Source organism: Macaca thibetana, chromosome 15 (genome assembly GCF_024542745.1).
Source record: "Macaca thibetana thibetana isolate TM-01 chromosome 15, ASM2454274v1, whole genome shotgun sequence".
NCBI classification, from domain to species: Eukaryota; Metazoa; Chordata; class Mammalia; order Primates; family Cercopithecidae; genus Macaca; species Macaca thibetana.
In genome coordinates, this window is record NC_065592.1 from 695,325 (window position 1) to 714,489 (window position 19,165).

General features: G+C 57.2%; 1 protein-coding gene across 4 annotated transcripts in view; it reads right to left on the minus strand.

Annotated features, from left to right (window-relative positions):
* VAV2 (vav guanine nucleotide exchange factor 2) overlaps positions 1-19,165 on the minus strand; it is a 232,748-nt gene that overhangs the window by 178,333 nt on the left and 35,250 nt on the right. For all 4 annotated transcript variants that reach the window (XM_050759858.1, XM_050759861.1, XM_050759859.1 and 1 more), the window contains exon 2: positions 652-768. In XM_050759858.1, coding sequence (XP_050615815.1) covers positions 652-768 — 117 coding nt within the window. The remainder of the gene's footprint in view (positions 1-651; positions 769-19,165) is intronic.

Genomic DNA, 19,165 nt, shown 5'->3' on the forward strand with positions numbered 1-19,165 from the left:
TGAACTACAGCCTCCCGGGGACTTCGCACCTGCCAGCCTCAGGGTCCCGTCATGTGCATCAGCTGGGCTCCTGCAGGACTGGTGCCATGTGAGGCTTCCTGAGAACACAGGACACTTCCCGGGGTCACCACTGGAGAATCACCCCCTCTTTGCCCAACACCTGCCCGGAGTCAGAAACAGCTCTGCTCGTCCCGGGATAACCGAGAGAATCCATTCACAGAGCACATAGTAGACGCTTTCCCCACCTCATCTCCCCAACCCCTTAAGAGGTGGTGCTGACTTTGGCCCATTCTCAGAGGAAGAGTAGAGATTCGGGGCAGGAGGTAAATGTTCAGGGTCCTCTGGCTAGAACTGCAGGGCCAGGGTTGTCTGCACTCTGCTCTTGCCCCACCCGCCTGAATTCACCACGCCTGGCCTCACCCTGACTGGAGAGAGAAACGGGCCATCCCCCTGTCCCAGCCCTGACACACACAGATCTGGCTTCCACACCTTCCTGTTTGTAACACAACCTGCCGGCACCTCCCGGACACGAGGGTGCAGAAATCCACTGGCTCCGTGCTGGAGCCAATCAGGCTGCTCCACGGATCTGCCCCACCTGCCACTGAGCTGGCAAATTGGCCACCACTGGGGCTGGAGAAAGTGACTGCTCACCTTTCCAAAGTCTCGCACATCGAAGAGGTCAAAGGGGTCAAACAGCTCACTGTTCCTTAATCCAAATTTATCGTGGCAGACTTTCAGGAAGGTCCGTATGTTCTTCAAACACAGGAACTAGAGAGAGAAAACAAAGGGTAAGGAAAAACTTATTAAAACTGTAAGCTCTGTAAAAACCATAACGGCAACAGCAGTAAGCTCTGGCTTCCGTGCGCCAGCACATCCAAGCTCATTCCTGTTTTCTCAAGCAGGAAATGGGCTCAGAGAGACGACGAAACCCCCCATCCCAAGGCTGGGGGGTGGGAAGCCAGGCCTGGACAGAGGCAGACAGCCCAGCCCCACGTCCGAGTGTGTAACCACCACTGCCCCTGGCCTCCTCATCACACAGCTGCAAAACCCCCAAGGCCTTTGCATTCAGAAGACACGCCACTCCCCATAACGGTTGGTCAGGGCGGCAAGGCAGCACCCTCCATGCCATCCAACCCAGCCCTCCCAAGCGCACCCAGCACATGTCAAGGCCGACAGTCACGGCCGGAGCAGAATATGGCAGCCTTGAGTCAACAAGAATGGCTGGCGCATGCTCACTGGGCACGTGCACAGGCGTGCGCACACACACGAGGCTTCTGACAACACCAATACATCCTTCCTACTCGGGTGACAAAGCCAACAGCCAGGGGCCACCCCCAGGAAGCCACGGAGGACCCAGAGAGTGGCAGGTGCCAACCACAGTGGAAGGGTGGAGGGAGCACAAAAGCCAGAAATCCCAAATCAACGCGTGGGCCGTCTCCTCTCTGCCCACTGCCAACCAGTGAACTCTCGGCCCTCACCGCGCCTGACGTGCCACGGGGACGGCAGGCTTGGCGGGGCGGAAAGGCCATTTGCCCAGTCCTCGTGGAGAAATAGCTGGTAAGGAAACTTATAAGGCAGCAGGTGAGGTGGCCCGGGGGGGCAGGCTCTAGAGTCACTCAGGCCCAGGTTGGAATCCTGTCTGCTGATTCCAGCAAGGAGACCAGGGAGAATGGTTAGACCAGGCCTGGTTTCCCACCGCCACCTGCCTCACGGGGTTAATCACGTGCCCTGATGACCAGAGTGGGCAGTGGGGTGTGGGAGCCGTCAGCCCCCCAGTCCAGCTCTGCACAGGGATTCACAAGGGGAGGCCGTGGCACACACGGCCCAAGAAGAGCCCGGCTTTGTCATCCTCATCAATAAATGAGGGTACGGACAAACTACCCAGCTCCAAGAGAAGTTCAGAGAGCCTGCCCCTGCTCACTGGAAATTGAGAGGAATGGACAGATTTAGATACAGTGCAGGTCAGAATCAGAGCCTAAGAGCGTGAAGCAAGCAGCACTGAGAATGCCCTGGGAGCGCAGGGTCCCCCAGCCAGGACACACGCCCCTGCCGGCCCCTTCCTCCGCCTCACAGCAGGTAGTGCTCACCCCAGCCCCCGCTGCCTCAGGCCACTCCTCCCATCCTGGCAGGGGTCCGCGGCTGTTCATAGACAACAGACTCATTTGTTTTATCCTATAGTCCCTCTCTGTCCCTGTGTGTGTGTGTGTGTGTGTGTGTGTGTGTGTGTATGTGTGTTTCTGAACACTCGAGATTAACTGCAGTAATGATACTCCTTCATCCCTAAATACCTGAGTGTGTATTTCCTAAGAACAAGGACAGCTGGGCGCGGTGGCTCAAGCCTGTAATCCCAGCACTTTGGGAGGCCGAGACGGGCGGATCACAAGGTCAGGAGATTGAGACCATCCTGGCTAACACGGTGAAACCCCGTCTCTACTAAGAAATACAAAAAACTAGCCGGGCGAGGTGGCGGGCGCCTGTAGTCCCAGCTACTCGGGAGGCTAAGGCAGGAGAATGGTGTGAACCCGGGAGGCGGAGCTTGCAGTGAGCCGAGATCCGGCCACTGCACTCCAGCCTGGGCGACAGAGCGAGACTCTGTCTCAAAAAAAAAAAAAAAAAAAAAAAGAACAAGGACATCCTCTTCCATAATCACAGTACCTATGGCAAAACCAGGAAACTAACATGGACCCCACATGGTTATCTTATCTATAGACCTTACTTGCATTTCCTTAATACATAAAGGACAACCAAAATGTCCTTTATAGTTAAAAGAAAAAAAGACTGGCCCACGCTCCAATCTGGGATCACACACAGTGTACGCCGCCATGCCTCTTCAGTCTCCATTAATCTGGTACAATCTTCTCCAACAGGATTTTCTGGAATGATAGGAATGTTCTATCCATGTGCCGTCCAGTGGGGCAGCCACTAGATGCCTGTGCCCACTGAAAACTTGAAATGTGGCCAGTAAAGCCGGGTGCAGTGGCTCACACCTGTAACCTCAGCACTTTGGGAGGCCGAGGCAGGAGGATCACCTGAGGTCAGGAGTTCAAGACTAGCCTTCCCAACATGGTGAAACGTTGTCTCTACTAAAGATACAAAAATTACCCAGGCACAGTGGCACATGCCTGTAGTCCCAGCTACTCGGGAGGCTGCAGCAAGAGAATCGCTTGAACCCAGGACGCGGAGGTTGCAGTAAGCCGAGATCGCACCACTACACTCCAGCCTGGGTGACAGAGCGAGACTCTGTCTCAAAAAAAAAAAAGGTGGCTACTGAAAAACTGGATTGCTAATTTTAAATTAAATTTTAAAGCCACATGTGGCTAGTAACTGCTAGTTTACACAACGTGGATCTAAAACACTCCAAGATCTTTGTTTTTCACAACCTGTTAATTCTGAAGAATATAGACACGAAAGGACAAATCCTGTGTGATTCTTTTTTTTTTTTTTTTTGAGACGGAATTTCGCCCTTGTTGCCCAGGCTCGAGTCTAATGGCACGATCTCAGCTCACCACAACCTCTGCCTCCTGGGTTCAAGCAATTCTCCTGCCTGAGCCTCCTGAGTAGCTGGGATTACAGTTGTGTGCCACCAAGCCTGGCTAATTTTTGTATTTTTAGTAGAGATGGGGTTTCTCCATGTTGGTCAGGCTGGTCTCCAACTCTCGACCTCAGGTGATCCGCCTGCCTCGGCCTCCCAAAGTGCTGGGATTACAGGCATGAGCCACCGTGCCCGGCCATGGTTCCACTTTCATGAGGCCCCCGGAGTCGTCAGATCCACAGAGAGAGAAAGCAGAATGGCGGGTGCCCTCGAAGGGCTGGGCGACAGGGTGTTGTGGTTTTGTGGTGAACAGAGCTCTCGTTTGGGAAGATGAGAGAGTCATGTGGATGGTGGTGGTGGCGCTTGCCAACAAAGTGAATGTGTTTGATGCTACTGGACAGTGGCCTAGAGAAAAACTGGAGAAGATGCCGAGTTTTATGTTATGTGTATTTTACAATAAAAAGATTAATTAGAAGAGAGACAGAGAGACATGGAGACACAGACCCACGAGGAGGGCATGTGACGATGGGCCCCTCTCCTTAGCAGCTGGGAGTGACACAGCTGTGGGCCAGCCACACCAAGGGTGGCCACTGCCGACAGAAGCGGGAGAGGGCGTGGGGCGGGTTCTCCCCGGAGGCCTCAGAAGGAACTGTTGCTGCCGCTAACAACTGATTCAGGCTTCTGGTCTGCAGACCTAGGAACAAGAAGGTTCTGCCGCTTAAAGCCACCACGTCCATGGCGTTTGGTGAGGGCAGCGCCAGACACTGGAGTGGGAGCGGGCCTGCGCTGGGGAAGGGGCTGCACCCTCTCGCTCGTCTGTACTGCCGCGTGCGCTGCGGCTTCCAGCCCGGCAAGACTATTTTTTGCATATGGCTCGTCTGTAATTTCCACGAAGCATTTATTTTCATTCTTCCTCAGCCTCCCAAGTTTAGAGTTAATTACACAGATCCCAACCATAATCACAGCCGGCTAGGCCAGGCTTCCTTTCGGGCGCAGGATGGGGCCAGAGCACCCCTTTCCCGTGGGCCCAGCAATTGCTGTGCCTGGCCCGGCCCCACCCGTGGCCACTCTGGTCACCCTAACCTTTAAGAAGTTCTCCTGGTGCAGCTCTGGGCCCAACCCAGGGTGGTCTCTGCAAAACTGAGCCACACAGGCTGATGCAGATGGCAGGAACAGGGACCATATGGACAGGGATGACAGAGACCAGGACGAAGCCTGGGCACCACATCAGCCTCTACCTCGAGGGAAGCCGCACAGGGCCCGGCCTCCCTTCAGTGAGCATTTCCGGTGCTTTCTACAGTTCATCCCATTTTCCATGAAGGGAAACTGAGGCACAGAGCGTTAAGGACATGGGCACCTGATCAGAGGGCAGCAGCGCCAAGAATGAAGCCATGTCGGCATCGGCCAGGGCAAAGGCCCTCTGAGAGGACAGGTGTGTGAGCAGGCACCGGGTCCCTCCTGCCATCCCTGAGCCCCTTTCCTCAGTGGCCCGGTTTGCAAGGTCTGTGGTCGCTCTGGAGCCAATCAGAGCCTCAAGGTCCAGGTTCTAGATAGAGACCCCGACGGTTGGCAGGGACTGGACCCAGGGCTGAGGTTGCCGCAAGTGCGTCTTGGCCACAGGGGCCCACTGAGGACACAGGCCGAGGGACAGTAGGCAAGGGAGGCCCAGATGGTGGTCAGCGCCAGGTGAAAAGTCCCCTGTCCATGCTCAAGCTGTGGGGGCTGGCTTCAGCTGTCACTTGTGGCTGCAGGAGCAAGTGGCATTCTCTCTCATTGATCCAACCTGGCCTTCGGGACCACCCCCACAAAGGCAACCACTGCTTGCCCCAGCATCCTGGACTGTAAGTCCAGCTGAGCGGCCATAGCAAGGGTCTGTCCCCAGAAAACAAGCCCTGTGACAAGGGTCCCAGGGTTGAGTGGCCTCTCCCCCAGGCTGGCGGCTATGGGGTCCCCACTGTGTTTGCTTAGGGCACTCTGAGGGGGCATGGGCGACCCCACCTTCCACTCTCCACAGCCCCAGACTGCAGGGAGGGCTCCTGCCCCTGGGCCCCAAGAATCCCTTGTCCAGGCTCTGCCGCTGCAATGAGAGGCGGCGTGTACTGTGCCCTGGAAACGTCAGCCCCTTTCTCTCCAGCCCATTCATCGGCAGCCGCGGATCTAATCAGGCTGAAATCGGATTAGTGTGGCGACACAGGCTCCATGCCCAACCGCCCACCTCCCCAGGCTCAGCTGCACGGTCCTTCAGCTCTTGCAAGGCGCCAGGGCGGGGCGTCACAGACAGGAGAGGCAGGGCAGGGCCAGAGAGCCAAGACCCCAGAGCCAGGACCCAGGGTCTGAGCCACAGATGAGGCCCGGGGGCACCCTGGAGGGCAAGTTTCACTGGCCACGCTCACATGCTCACAGGACGGTCATGTCTCTTTAGGGTCTCTGAAACAATCTACTGTGATGGGGACATAATGGCAGGGACAGGCCTGTCTGCCCTGCAGAACCCACAGCAGCCCACCAAGAGCAGGGGCACCCTTCAGCCTATGTGAGCCCTTCCACTGCCCCTTACTGGCAACGGGTCACTGGCAGTGCTGGAGTGGGACACAGGACAGGCCTGCTCCGCCCTCCAGAGCTGGCATCTAGCTGGCATGCCCTAAGAGGGGTACAAAAGGGGAAACTAAGCCAGGGGAGGCAAATCCACTTGCCTGAGTCACACAGCCAGCAGGCCTCAGCTGCGGAGTTGCAGTTTGGACACAGGTGGCTTGGGCATCGACCCCTGGGTGATGGGGATGGAGTAATGGCAGAGCTTGACGATGACCACAGGCAAGGTGGACACCAACGTGCACCAACAGCCAACTCACTCACCACCTGCAGAGCCTGCGAGGTGTGCACGGGCCCACTGCACAGACAGACAACCAAGGCTCCAAGCAGTGAGCTCGTGAGTAGGCCCAGGATTCTGGGGCAAAAGGAGTGGCCAGGATGCGAAAGGGCAGCAGGCCCCTGCCTAAGGAGATGCGAGAAAGTCCTGTCTCGCCAAGGATGGCGGCACAAGGCCTGCATCTTCAAGGCAGGTGCCACACAGTCTCAGGAGCTGACTCCCCGCCCCCAGCTGGACCATGCAGGAGGAGGGTGGGGCCGGGTTGACCTTTATGGGAGGTGACCCTCGCTGCTCCCTCCTCCTAGGAGAGCTCAGGCAAGTCTCCTCATCTGCACAGTGAGGCTCTGGCACAGAGTTCCAGGTCCTCCCAGCCACGACTGGCTGCGCATCTCAGTGCGCTGACTCACAGCGATTACAGGCGCTCCACGGTCGCCAGGTTTTCCAGAAGGCCAGGCGCTCATCTGAGAGCTCCCTTGCGTCACTGCAGCAATTCCTAGTTTACAGATGAGGAAACTGAGGTTTCAGGAGGTCACCTGGACTGCCCAAGGTCACTAGCAAGGATGTAACCGAGCTAACAACAGATCTGGGATGGTTTGACCCCCAAGGCCAGACTGCTGGCCTTTATCCCATCTGTGGGTTTCTGGGCAGGGAAATCCCATTATTTTTTTCCTTTTTTAAGATGACAATAGTACTTCGAGGAAAACCCGGTCTGTTCAGAAGAGATGGGGAGGTGCTGAGTGTAGGAGCCCAGCCTTTGGGCTTGAGGGGCAGGCCCCACCCACAGAAACCAAGGCTTGGGAACGGGGCCAGAGAGGAGGAGGCTGAACTGGTTGATCGGCATACAACAACTAACTAGCACGCATGCGCCATTTCACAGCCCGCTAGCACTTTCACATCCACATTTGCTCCGTCCCCACAAAAAACTTGTATTTTGAGCCCCCGTTTGCAGATGTGGAAAAGGAGGCATCAGAAGGCAGGCGACCCGCAATCTGAACCCAGGCCCGGTCCCTCTCAGGATGCCCCCAGCCTCTGGCAGGCCCATTCCCGGGAAAGTCCCTTTGGCTGCCCCACCAGGAAGGTCAGGGGCCCGGGTGTCCTTAGTCCCAGGAGTGACACTCAGCTGGGGGTGGGGTCCCACGGGGAAAGCCCCAAGCTGGGGTCTCCAGATCACCTGGCCCAATCTTCCCCATCCATGTAGACTGCCACCAACAGACAGGGCTCCTCCCAGGCCTCTGGCTGGCATCCCTGAACCACCCACTCCTGTCCCGCACAGTCCCACCTCCCCCACCCGGCCTCTTGCACACAGCCACATTCCAGTGCAGACCCCACAGCAGGTGCTCCAGGTGGGGACAACCCAGGCTTGCTCCTCCTCAACAGCCACAGAGCTTCTCTGTACCTCAGTTTCTCAATCTGTAAAATGGGCAAGGAGAACCCTGCCCTCTGATTTCCACGATGCTGGAACTCTCACTCAAAATAAAAGGAATCTGTACTGAGGCCATCTCACTGGGGAAGTCCAGAAATCCCGTGAGACATTGGTCACTGGAAGAGCCAGCAGGGGGGTTGGGGGGGCACAGTTGGCTGGAGCTGAGGAGCAGCCACACCGCACAAGAACCTGGGCCCTGCATCACCATGGTCCCACCCTGGAGCTGTTAGCTCACCACCCCGCTGGCCTTTAGTTTGCAGCAGAGCTCCTCAAGGCAGGTGCCAGGGACTAGGGGAGGGACACAGGCCGACAAGGGACTTCTAGGGACCGGCCTCAGGCTCTTTGCTCATGGCCAGAGCAGCCCAGCCACCGGGAGGTGAAGACCCCCGGCCCATGTGCCCCTTGCTGCAAAAGGGAACCTGAGCACTACACCCCCCAAAGAAACAGGGCACCACAGCTTCTGGGCCTCAGGAGAACAGGCACTCTCTTTTCAAGCCCCCGGCTCTTTCTGAGCAAGTTGGGGTCTCCATGTGTGGCCTCCACGCCCTGCAGCAAAGGCTCCAGGAAGTACCTACAGACACAGTGCGATTTCTTGAAATACTTCAACAAGGGTTACTAACACTGCACTTAGCAGAGACCGACTGCACGCCCGGCTGCTCTGCTTCCGGCTGGAGTGGCACTGACTCCCTGGGGCCACTCTGCAGCGCCGTGCTCATCAGAAGCTCTGACTGGCAGCTGAGGATGTCTTTGATCAATAAAAAATGGGGAAACAAATTAATTTCCTGTTTTATTTATGCCAAGCTCATTCCAAAAGCCACTTAAAATAGCTTGATTACTATTCAACAGATGCAGCTTGACAGAACAGATCAAATTTGAGGCCCATCAGGTAGATAAACAGGTGACCCTGGGGTGACAGGCTGGCCAGGGGCTCAGGGGGACAGGAGTTGAGGCCATTTGCTCCCTCTGGGTCCCAAATACCCTGGACAATGCCTAGCCCATCGCAGGGGCTCAGTATCTGGTAGACGAACAAATGAACCAATGAATTAATGAATGAACAAATGAATGAATGTCTAGGAAGCACCCTTAGGTGCCCTCTGACTGCTGACACCTCTCAAAGGGCCCTGCTTTCCCATCAAGCAGCAGGGAGTCCACGAAGCCTTCCAAGGTGTCCGGGGTCCCCAAGGACAGTCACTGCTGCTTACGTGGCAACCCTCACTTCCAGAAGCATCTCTTTCAGAAACAAGCAAGCAGGTGGAACTTAGCGTCTGGCCTCGACGCCTTATTCCTGCACACATCAATGTCACCTACACAACTCTACACACCAGCCCACCAACGACCCATTAGCTGGTCAGATCCAATAACCATTCTAGCGGGATGGTGGTCCTTTATCGCCCATTTTACAGATGAGGAGACTGAGACTCAGGGAGGTCTGCATCTGCATTAAAACTGGTCTGTCGTCGGGGGCGGTGGCTCACACCTATAATCCTGGCACTTTGCGAGGCTGAGGCGGGTGGATCACCTGAGGTCGGGGAGTTTGAGACTAGCCTGACCAACATGGTGAAACCCCATCTCTACTAAAAATACAAAATTAGCTAGGTGTGGTGGTGCAGGCCTGTAATCCCAGCTACTCGGGAGGCTGAGGCAGGAGAATCGCTCGAACTCGGGAGGTGGAGGTTGCAGTGAGCCGAGATCGTGCCATTGCACTCCAGCCTGGGCAACAAGAATGAAACTCCGTCTCAAAAAAAAAAAAAAAACTGGTCTAACTTGACGGTCATCATCAACACTGAGAGGCTTCCCAGGCCACCACCAGGGCCCCTGCGCCGAGGTCTTTGTGTGTGAGTGTGAGAGACAGTCTCACCGCATCGACCAGGCTGGAGTGCAGTGACGTGATCTCAGCTCACTGCAACCTTCGCTTCCCAGGTTCAAGCGATTCTCCTACCTCAGCCTCCCAAGCAGCTGGGACTACAGGCCTGTGCTACCATGACGAGCAAATTTTTCTATTTTTAGTAGAGATGGGGTTTCCCCACGTTGGCCAGGCTGGTCTCAAACTCCTGGCCTCAAATGATCCACCTGCCTTGGCCTCCCAAAGTGCTGGGATTACAGGCAAGAGCAACTATGCCCAGACCGCACTGAGCCCTTAAAGAGACACTGCAGTGCAGGGCTCCCAAGGCAGATGTCCGAGGCCACTCCAGCTCATTCGCTGCTCCAGGCAGGGAAAGCACAGCTCAGCCAGGGATTGATTGAGGAGTGTCGCGAGTCGATTTTGTCTGGACGATTGAACATGAACACTTCCTTCGCTCGGGCCCATTTCCTCAACTGCGCACGCACCAGGGCCAAGGCACCAGGCCAGCAGGCTGAGTAATGAACCCGACCCGCCTTTGCCCATGCCCCAAAGTCCTCCAAGGACCCACCTCTGCTGCTGACGGTGGGTTTAAGTCAAGGTGGGAGGTATAAAGAGTGGCCCACATAATCAGGACTTCAAGGTCAGGGTCAAACCACAGGTTTTCTGTAAAGCTAGCAGGAAATTGCTTTTCTAGTATTTCTCTTTATAACCTTGCGTGCATGTCCCCCTTCGGCCCGGCTGCGGTGCCGAGCTGCTCCTCCTGCTGTGATCTGGAGGAGTGGCGTGGTGTTTTCTTTGTGCATATCAAGGTCTTCCAGGGGCCAGTCTTGCCCCAGGTCAGGGGCAGGCGCCTGGCAGAGAGAGGGGCAGGCCAGATTAGCAGGGCAGGCAGCCCGCATGCCCTCAGGAGTGGAGCTACCACCATCAAAAGCAGGCAGGATGAGCCATGGCTGCTACATTTGTCCACAGGAATGACAGAAATGGCTGCATCAACAGTGTCTCATTTCACTATTCTGTAAAGGCTTCCAGCATTCTGAGTCTCACTAACACTCAATGTGCTAAAACAACGTCAGGTGGCACTTCCACTTTCTCCGATAACAAACAGCCTCCGCTGAGTCCGTGCCTGGCACGGCACTAAGCCCTTGACAGTCCTCTCTGGTTCATCCTGCTAACGTGTTCATGAGCTGTCAGCTGTCAGCGCAATTGTCCCTGGTCTACAGGTGGAGAAATGGCTCAGGGACCACCCTGCTCGTCGGGCTAGTAAGGGCACGGCCCAGGTCTAATCCAGGTGGTCTGGTCCTGCCCCCATGGGAGCCCCACGGCATAGGCAAGGGGCAGCCTACTCTGCGGACAACCTGGGAGGAGGGACGGTCTGGGCTGGCTCAGGTGAAGGCAGAGCTAGCTGCAAACAGGCTCTGTCGGTGGGTGCCTCTCCATCCCTCTAACACCAGCGCTCCTGGGGGGAAACAAGCTCCTCTCTTACGCTGGGCCCTCCTGCTTCCCAGGGCACCCCCCGGGATGACTACCAAAACTCACAACGTACTACACCACCTCAGCACTGGTAGAGGAAGCCCTCCAAGTCAGACCCACAGAGGAAGCAAGCTTCCGGACCCCTGTCCTTCCGGACCCCTGCACACTTCCCCTCCTTCCCCCAGCACGCCCTGACCCAATTCCGGTGCCTTCCGTCGCCTTCCACGAGGTCTCCTGGCCACTCCCACTCCCAGCTTTCTGGCTTTGGTTCATCCAAGGCGGGCTGGGGGCCCTGGATGCTGGAGACACGTGGCTGACACTTGGCACCTGCTAGGGCTCTGAGCCTTTGACTATGCTGTTCCCGTGGCCCCAACACTGTTCCCTATCCCCACTTCCCGACCTCGTCTCTTTCCACCCAAGCCTAGTTCATGAAAGGAAGAAATGGCCTTTCTCCTCCACTGTACCTGCCCCCTCGCATGGCGGGTCACCTGCTCACCACACTCCAGGCAATGGTGCTGTGAGATGGGGAGTGGGCTTCCCAGAGAAGATGTCAGAGGACTCCGAGGACCCAGCCAGCTATCTCCAAAACAGGGCCCTGGATACGTGGATTCGAAATGTCTGCTACCAGAGCCCAGACCCCAAACTCCAACCTGCAGCACGCGGGCAGCCCTGGGTCCAGAATCCCAGGATCTTCCCAAAAAAGGGATGGGGCAAGGCTGCATCGTGGCTTAAGGCCAGGAGGTCCCAGTGAGGCAAAACACCTGCCCCCACCGCGGGCGTCTCCTGCTGGTTAGGGGCTTCACGCTCAGCTTTTCTCACGGTCCGCTCCTGTGCAGCCTGATTTCCAGTCAAGCTCTGCTGCAAACCTCAAGCACCCAGCCGGTGAGAACCAGCAAGGACCAGCAGCCAAGAAGTCCAGGAACCCCGCTGCTGGGGCTCCCACCCGCTGCCAGGGTCTGTCTGTCTGCAGCCCCTAAGCCACGGGGAGTGGGTTCTCAAAGGCTGAAAAGTCAAGATCTCAAGAAAAGAGAGACACTCTGGCTGCCCAGCAGCCCCGGGCACATGCACGCAGGGCCATGCCAAGCTGCCGAATTGCCCCTCTCCATCCCGACGGTCAAGTCCTTCCTCAGCAGCACTCGAGGGGAAACCCAGCAAGAAAAATCCATTCTGGAAAAGCCCTCATTTGGAAGTCTCAGTGGAGCAGGTGGACAGCCGGGAGGCTCCTTTTCAACTCTGCGCCCTCCTCCAGTCCACAGTCAGACACTGAATAGGTGGCACCTACTGCGTGCTAGGCCACAGCCCAGCTGTGCCTGTTCAGAGCCAGCAGCTGAGAGAGGTCTCGGCTTTCCACGCCTGCTCCCCCGAAGCCCTCCAAGGACCCACTTCTGCTGCTGACGGTGGGTTTAAGCCAAGGCGGGAGGTATAAAGAGTGGCCCACATAATCAGGACTTCAAGGTCAGGGTCAAACCAAAGGTTTTCTATAAAGCTAGCAGGAAATTGCTTTTCTAGTGTTTCTCTTTATAACCATCTTCCCTGAGCCGGCTTCCGAGTGCCGGAGGGTTCAAATCCTACTCTCCTGCCGCCTGGCTCTGAGCGATTAGCCCAGACGCACGCCTGCGCCTCGGCCCTCTGGGTCGCTCTCACAGGACCTCAGCCCCTCCTCTGTGCCGCAGCTCACAAGCTGTCTGTGAAACAGGCTCTTGTCTCTGCCGCCTCATTTTCTCCATTTCTTCCCTCTTCCGGAGAGTGGCCTCCAAGGTCAACAGCAGGGCACTCGCACGCTCTCGGGGGCACCCTCTCTCCGGCGCAGTTGGGCAATCCAACTCCAGACGGACCCACGCAGAGCGCGCGATTCTTCCCGTTCCCCCACCGCCCACTAAAATGAAAGCCAAATGGATCCCTTCGCAGCCAGCAGACATCGGATTATCGCTCTCCAATCTGAAGGAACGATTCTCGCTATTATGCCTTCCTGCTGGGCTAAAAATATTGAAGGAAAAATGCAACCGCAGCACCAGAGAGCTTCCCAAGCCCGAGGGTGAACATGAGCCTCCCCCTATGATTGGAAACCAAAGGCAGGCACGGCCCTTGGCTATGGAGGCAGCAAGGCAGGAGGCAGCCTCTTCCCCTGCCGAAGGCCACAAGCCAGCCACGCAACAGCAAAGTGTCAAAAACTCTTCTTAGCCAATTGCCAAACGGGCAACTATGGGGCCTGGAAGACAAGCGCTGGCGCCCAGCAGGGTCAGAGCAGGAGTGGGACAGGTGCTGTGGGGCTTTCACCCTGAGAGTCCCTCACGCCCACCATGTCCCCATTTGGAGCTCCTGCAGGTGCCTACAAAGCCCCACCCACCGGGGAGTGGCTGTCACCCGCCAGGCAACCCCAGCTGGACCCAATGCGGCACCTCCTCCCCAGCAGTCCCTGTGCTTCGTGAGGCCCATATGTGGGCGCTGGGACCGCTAGACTAGAACCCCTCTCGGCCTGGACCCCTGGGACCTGCCCTTCACCTCTCGGAGCCTCAGCTTCCTCACCTGTCAAGCAGAGGTGGCAGTCATACGCACAGCAGCTGACACCAGACCACAGCTGGGTCACTCACCTTGTGCTGGGGACAGGGTTTTTAGGCTGCTGGGCTCTGCTACAGGAACACGATCCCCTTAGCAGAGGCATTTTCCCCATTTTACAGACAAGCAGAGTGCGGCTTCAGGGAGTGTAGTTATCTGCCCAGAGTGTTAGGCAGCAGCTCAGGATGCTATAGCAAAATCCCATAGCCCGGGAAGCTTATAAATCACAGGGAAGGTTGCTTTCTTGCAGTTCCAGAGCCTGGAAGCCTAGTGCCAGCCAGTGTGGTCAGGTTCCAGTGGCTTCTCCTATGTACCCTTACACAGCAGACAGTAGAGAGAAGCAGTCCCTTTTGGTACTCTTAAAAGAGACCATCCTGGGCCGGGCGCGGTGGCTCAAGCCTGTAATCCCAGCACTTTGGGAGGCCGAGACGGGCGGATCACAAGGTCAGGAGATCGAGACCATCCTGGCTAACACAGTGAAACCCCGTCTCTACTAAAAAATACAAAAAACTAGCCGGGCGAGGTGGCGGGCGCCTGTAGTCCCAGCTACTCGGGAGGCTGAGGCAGGAGAATGGCAGGAACCCGGGAGGCGGAGCTTGCAGTGAGCTAAGATCCGGCCACTGCACTCCAGCCTGGATGACAAAGCGAGACTCCGTCTCAAAAAAAAAAAAAAAAAAAAAAAAAAAAAAAAAGAGACCATCCTATTCACGAAGGGTCCCCTCTTAATGATCTCATTTAAACCCAATTACCTCAAAAGGCCCCAGCTCCTAATAACATCACATTTTGGGGTAGCGTTTCAGCACAGGAATTTTGGGGAGACACAAACATTCAGTCCATAACAGCAAGTGTAATAGGTTGAATGGGTGGGTTCCAAAGAGGCAGGCCTGCATCCAGACCCTGAGAAGCCTATTTGTGACCATATTTGGAAAAACAGTCTTTGCAGGTAAAATTAAATTGATGCTCTCAAGGCTGGGTGCAGTGGCTCATGCTTATAGTCCCATCACTTTAGGAGGCCGAGGCAAGCAGATCATGAGGTCAGGAGTTCGAGACCAGCCTGACCAACGTGGTGAAACCCTGTCTCTACTAAAGATACAAAAAATTAGCCGGGCGTGGTGGCACACACCTGTAATCCTAGCTACTCGGCAGGCTGAGGCAGGAGAATTGCTTGAACCCGGGAGGTGGAGGTTGCAGTGAGCCGAGATCTCACCACTGCACTCCAGCCTGGGCAACAGAGCAAGACTCCATATCAAAAAAACAAAAAAACAAAAAGACAAAATAAACCTGAGGCTCTTGAGATAAGATGATCCCACATTACCCAGTGGGCCCTAAATCCAAGTGTCCCTAGAAGAGAAGACAGAAGACAAGAGGTCGTGTGACAACAGAGGCATAGATTGGGATGATGCGGCCACAAGCCAAGGAGTGCCTGGGGCCACCAGAATCTTGAAGAGGCAGGATGGATCCTCCCCTAGAGCCTGTGGAAGGAGCACAGCCCCACTGACACCTAGAACCTGGAGGGAGCACGGCCCCCGCTGACACCTAGAACCTGCAGAAGGAGCACAGCCTGGCAACATCTAGAACCTCTGGAGGCAGCACAGCCCCACCAACACCTAGAGGTTCCAGAGGGAGCACAGCTCTGCTGACACCTTGGTTTCAGACTTGTGGCCTCCAGAGCTGCTGCCGGAAAGCAGTGGTCTCCGGTTCTTTGTTGGGCAACTCTGGTGGCCAGCTGGTGGCAGGCAGTCCTGTGCCCTTGGCGTTGTGCCCCCCAAGCCTACCACAACAGGCACTTGGAATGGCTGTGGGATGAATGGGCACACAATGGAATGAATAGGGCTTGGATGAGAAACTGAGGCAGATGTTCTCCTGGTTTCTTCCGCCCTTTGTCCTCGTTCGTGCCAGCATGGGTTCCGCAATGCCCTGCACCCCCGGCTCAGAGTTGGGAGACCCTGGACCCTGGGCCTGGGCCTGGCACACTGGGGCCCTCTGAAAATGTGGGTTTGACCCGCAGGCCCAATTCAGGGCTCTTTGGGAAGCAAAGTCCCCGGAGGGACTCTGGGAGTCAGGAAGCACCTGTGTGGGACCTCAGACCCAGCTCCCTCTAAGCACCATGGGGCCCAGCTTCAGACACCCTTGAGTGGGGACAGGGGGCTGAGGCACAGGGTGGGGCACCTTTCCAGCAGGGAGATGCAGGTTCAAATCTTGAAGGACCCCCACACCCACCCTGGGAAACCCAGCTCCCACGACCCTGGCTCCAGGCTAACCACACGTCTCACGTTCCTGGGCCTACCTGTCCAACAGCTGCCTCCCTGTCTCCGCAGAAGGCACCTAGCCCGAGTACCCCAAAACCAAGACCTACATGCCTCCATCCCTAGGTGTCCTCCCTCTGCAGAAGCACCCACTACTTGCCAGAGGCTGCAGCCAGCACCTGACAGGCAGCGCCTACCACCACCCCTTGTACAGGCAGGTGGCCCCCACAGGTGGGACAACACAAGCACACGTGTGACATTCTGAAGATCCCAGCACCATAAACGTCAAGGGATATAAAACACCCTTCTCAGCCTGCCACAAACACGGCTGATGCCACCACCGAGAGCACCGCGCCTCTCAGCTGCTGGAGAGTCACTCGTGGTGAGCACCCACCATTTCGAGAAGATAGAGTCAACTGTTATGTTCTGTTACCATCCCAGTCGTTTCCAGGGATTTCTAGAAGCGGCGTGTGCCTGGTGTTAAGAGGCCGTCCCCACGGGCACACACCATAGCTAATGTCCCTCCGTCCATCTGTCCATCTGCCCACCAGCACCTGCTGAGGGCCTGTGGCCCCGCACACATGGCCCAGGCTGCCAAATCAGTTCTGTCACCGTGGGGCGGCAAGGCACACAGAGGAGCAAGTGCATGCGAGACGCCCACCAGGAGAGGTGCCTGCACTTCAGGGAGTTTTCTCGCCTGGTGCTGGAAAGGACCCAAAGTGCCCAGGGCCGCAGCAGCACATCGCAGGTGCACAGTGAAACTGAGTGAAATCCACGCGCGCCTGAAGGCTTCCGGAGGAGACATCCCAGGTCCAGCCATGGAAGACTGGGGGAAGCAGGAGCCGTGGCACTGCAGCAAAGCACTTACATGTGCCGCACACCTGCGGGGGCAGCGGGCGATGCTGCTGACACTCGAGTAGGGCAGGGTCCGTGATGTGCCTGTCCTCATGTGCATGCATGTGGGGTGCCCATGCACATACATGCGGGGGTATGCAGGTGCTTAGGGGTGTACAGGCGTGCATGCGTTCATGTGTGTGCACATGAATGTGTGCATGCTCGTGATGTGTGTATGTACCACTGTATGTATGTGTGGTGTGTGTGTCTGCATTATGATAAATAAAGCTAAGCAAAAATACATCTGCAGGAGGGCAAGGACTGAGATAAACCATTCTGAACTCCAAACAGGTGGAGAGTAAGATGTAAACAGATTTTTCCTGTTGTTTAAACGTACTTCGTTTTCATTATACTGCTGTTTGCGTGCAACGAATGCAAGTGTAGTGAGGTGAGGAAAAAGGAAGGCAGACACTCCTTCCTCCGGCTACCCCACAGACACCCACACCATGAGAAACTAGGGCGCCCCTGCAGATGGGAGGCAGTGGTGAGGTCGCCTCCAGGCTTGGCCGAGGGTGCAGGCAGGGCAGAACCTCACCAGGCCATTTCCAGCCAGACTTTGCTTCCTGTGGGGTGCTCCTGCCCCTTCAGGTCCTAACCCTTCCATCACTCAGGTTCTGGGGACCCCACAGGGAGCAACACAGCCATGCCACCCTCCACAAGGCCAGCCAGGGAGTGTGGCCCCATGCCCGACGCCAAGGCGAGGCTCCTGGCTGCTGAAGCTGAGTCAGAAGCATGGCCCCCACACTCCTCCTCGCTCCCCCCACGCTCTTCCCCACTCCCCCCTCCTCCCCACCCCCGTTTCTCCCCACTCCCCCCACACTCCTCCTCGCTCCCCCCACGCTCTTCCCCACTTCCCCCCTCCTCCCCCCACCCCCGCTTCTCCCCACTCCCCCCACACTCCTCCTCGCTCCCCCCACGCTCTTCCCCACTTCCCCCCTCCTCCCCACCCCCCGCTTCTCCCCACACTCCCCCCCCCACTCCTCCTCGCTCCCCCCACGCTCTTCCCCACTCCCCCCTCCCCACCCCCGTTTCTCCCCACTCCCCCCACACTCCTCCTCACTCCCCCCACGCTCTTCCCCACTTCCCCCCTCCTCCCCACCCCCGTTTCTCCCCCCCCCCACACTCCCCTCGCTCCCCCCCGCTCTTCCCCACTCCCCCCCCTCCCCCCCCCGTTTACTCCCCCCCTCCTCCCCACTCCCCGTACCACGCTCCCACTCCCCCAACGCTCCTCCTCAGTCCCCCCGCACCCCCCACACTCCTCCCCATTCCCCCCATGCTCCTCCACACTCCCCACAGTCCTCCTCACCCCCACACTCCTTCCCACTCCCCCTACTCCTCTCCACTCCTCCTCACTCCCCATGGTACACCCCACCCCCTTGCTTCTCCCCCCTCCCCCCATGCTCCTCCCCACTCCTCCCCACTCCCCCCCCACCACGCTCCTCCCCACTACCCCCCACTGCCCCCGCGCTGCTTACCACTCCCCCCAACGGCCCCCCACGCTCCTCCCCACTCCCCTCCACTTCCACTCCACTCCCACCCCTACTCCTCCCCACTGCTCCCCACGGCTCTAGCCTCCCCCAGCCTGAGGGAGCCCTCTAAACCCTCCAGCTCAGGCTGCTCAGTGAAGCTCAGTTCCTGCCTTTTCTGCTCAGCACAAGGGCACGGCCCCAGCTGGAGGCCCCTGCTCCGGGGCATCTCACTGCCCATCTGCTCCTTTCCTGCTTACTCACAAAGTGAAGACCTGGAGCGCACAGCGCCAAGAGGCACAAAGCACAGCTTCCTGGGTGACCTCGGGCAAGTCACTGACCCTCCTGGAGCCTCAGTTTCCCCAACCCAGTGGCTCTGAATGAATTCCCTGGATTCCTGAGGAGGAGGGAGCTTCCTCACTAGTTCACAGGCAGGAACTCAATGATCTCCAGAGGTGCCGTGATCCCCTCGTCCACCCAGCCTCCCCCTGGGCCCCGCGGCCCCTCCCCACCCTGTGACCCTCAGCCCAAGCCCCTGGGGCGGGTCTTTGGTTCTCAGGCGTGGGGTTGGGCCCAGAGGGTCTGCGGGGCTAGGGGAGGACGCGAGTCTGGGGTACTGTGTCCTTCTACCTTTCTGAGTTGTTTCTTCTTTTGCTTGGTTTTGTTTTGTTTTGTTTTTTACCAATGAGTAGACATTACTTTTAGAATTTCCTAAAAACTTATCTCAGCTTTGGTTTGGGTTTGGGAGGAGGGAGTCCTGTGAATGTATAAAAAGAACGCAGCCAGCTAGTTTCTGAGAAGTCAGAAAATGCGAAGATCCACTGAGACGCTGTGCTTTCTGGAAATTCCAGGCAAACCAGCACCAGGCCCCT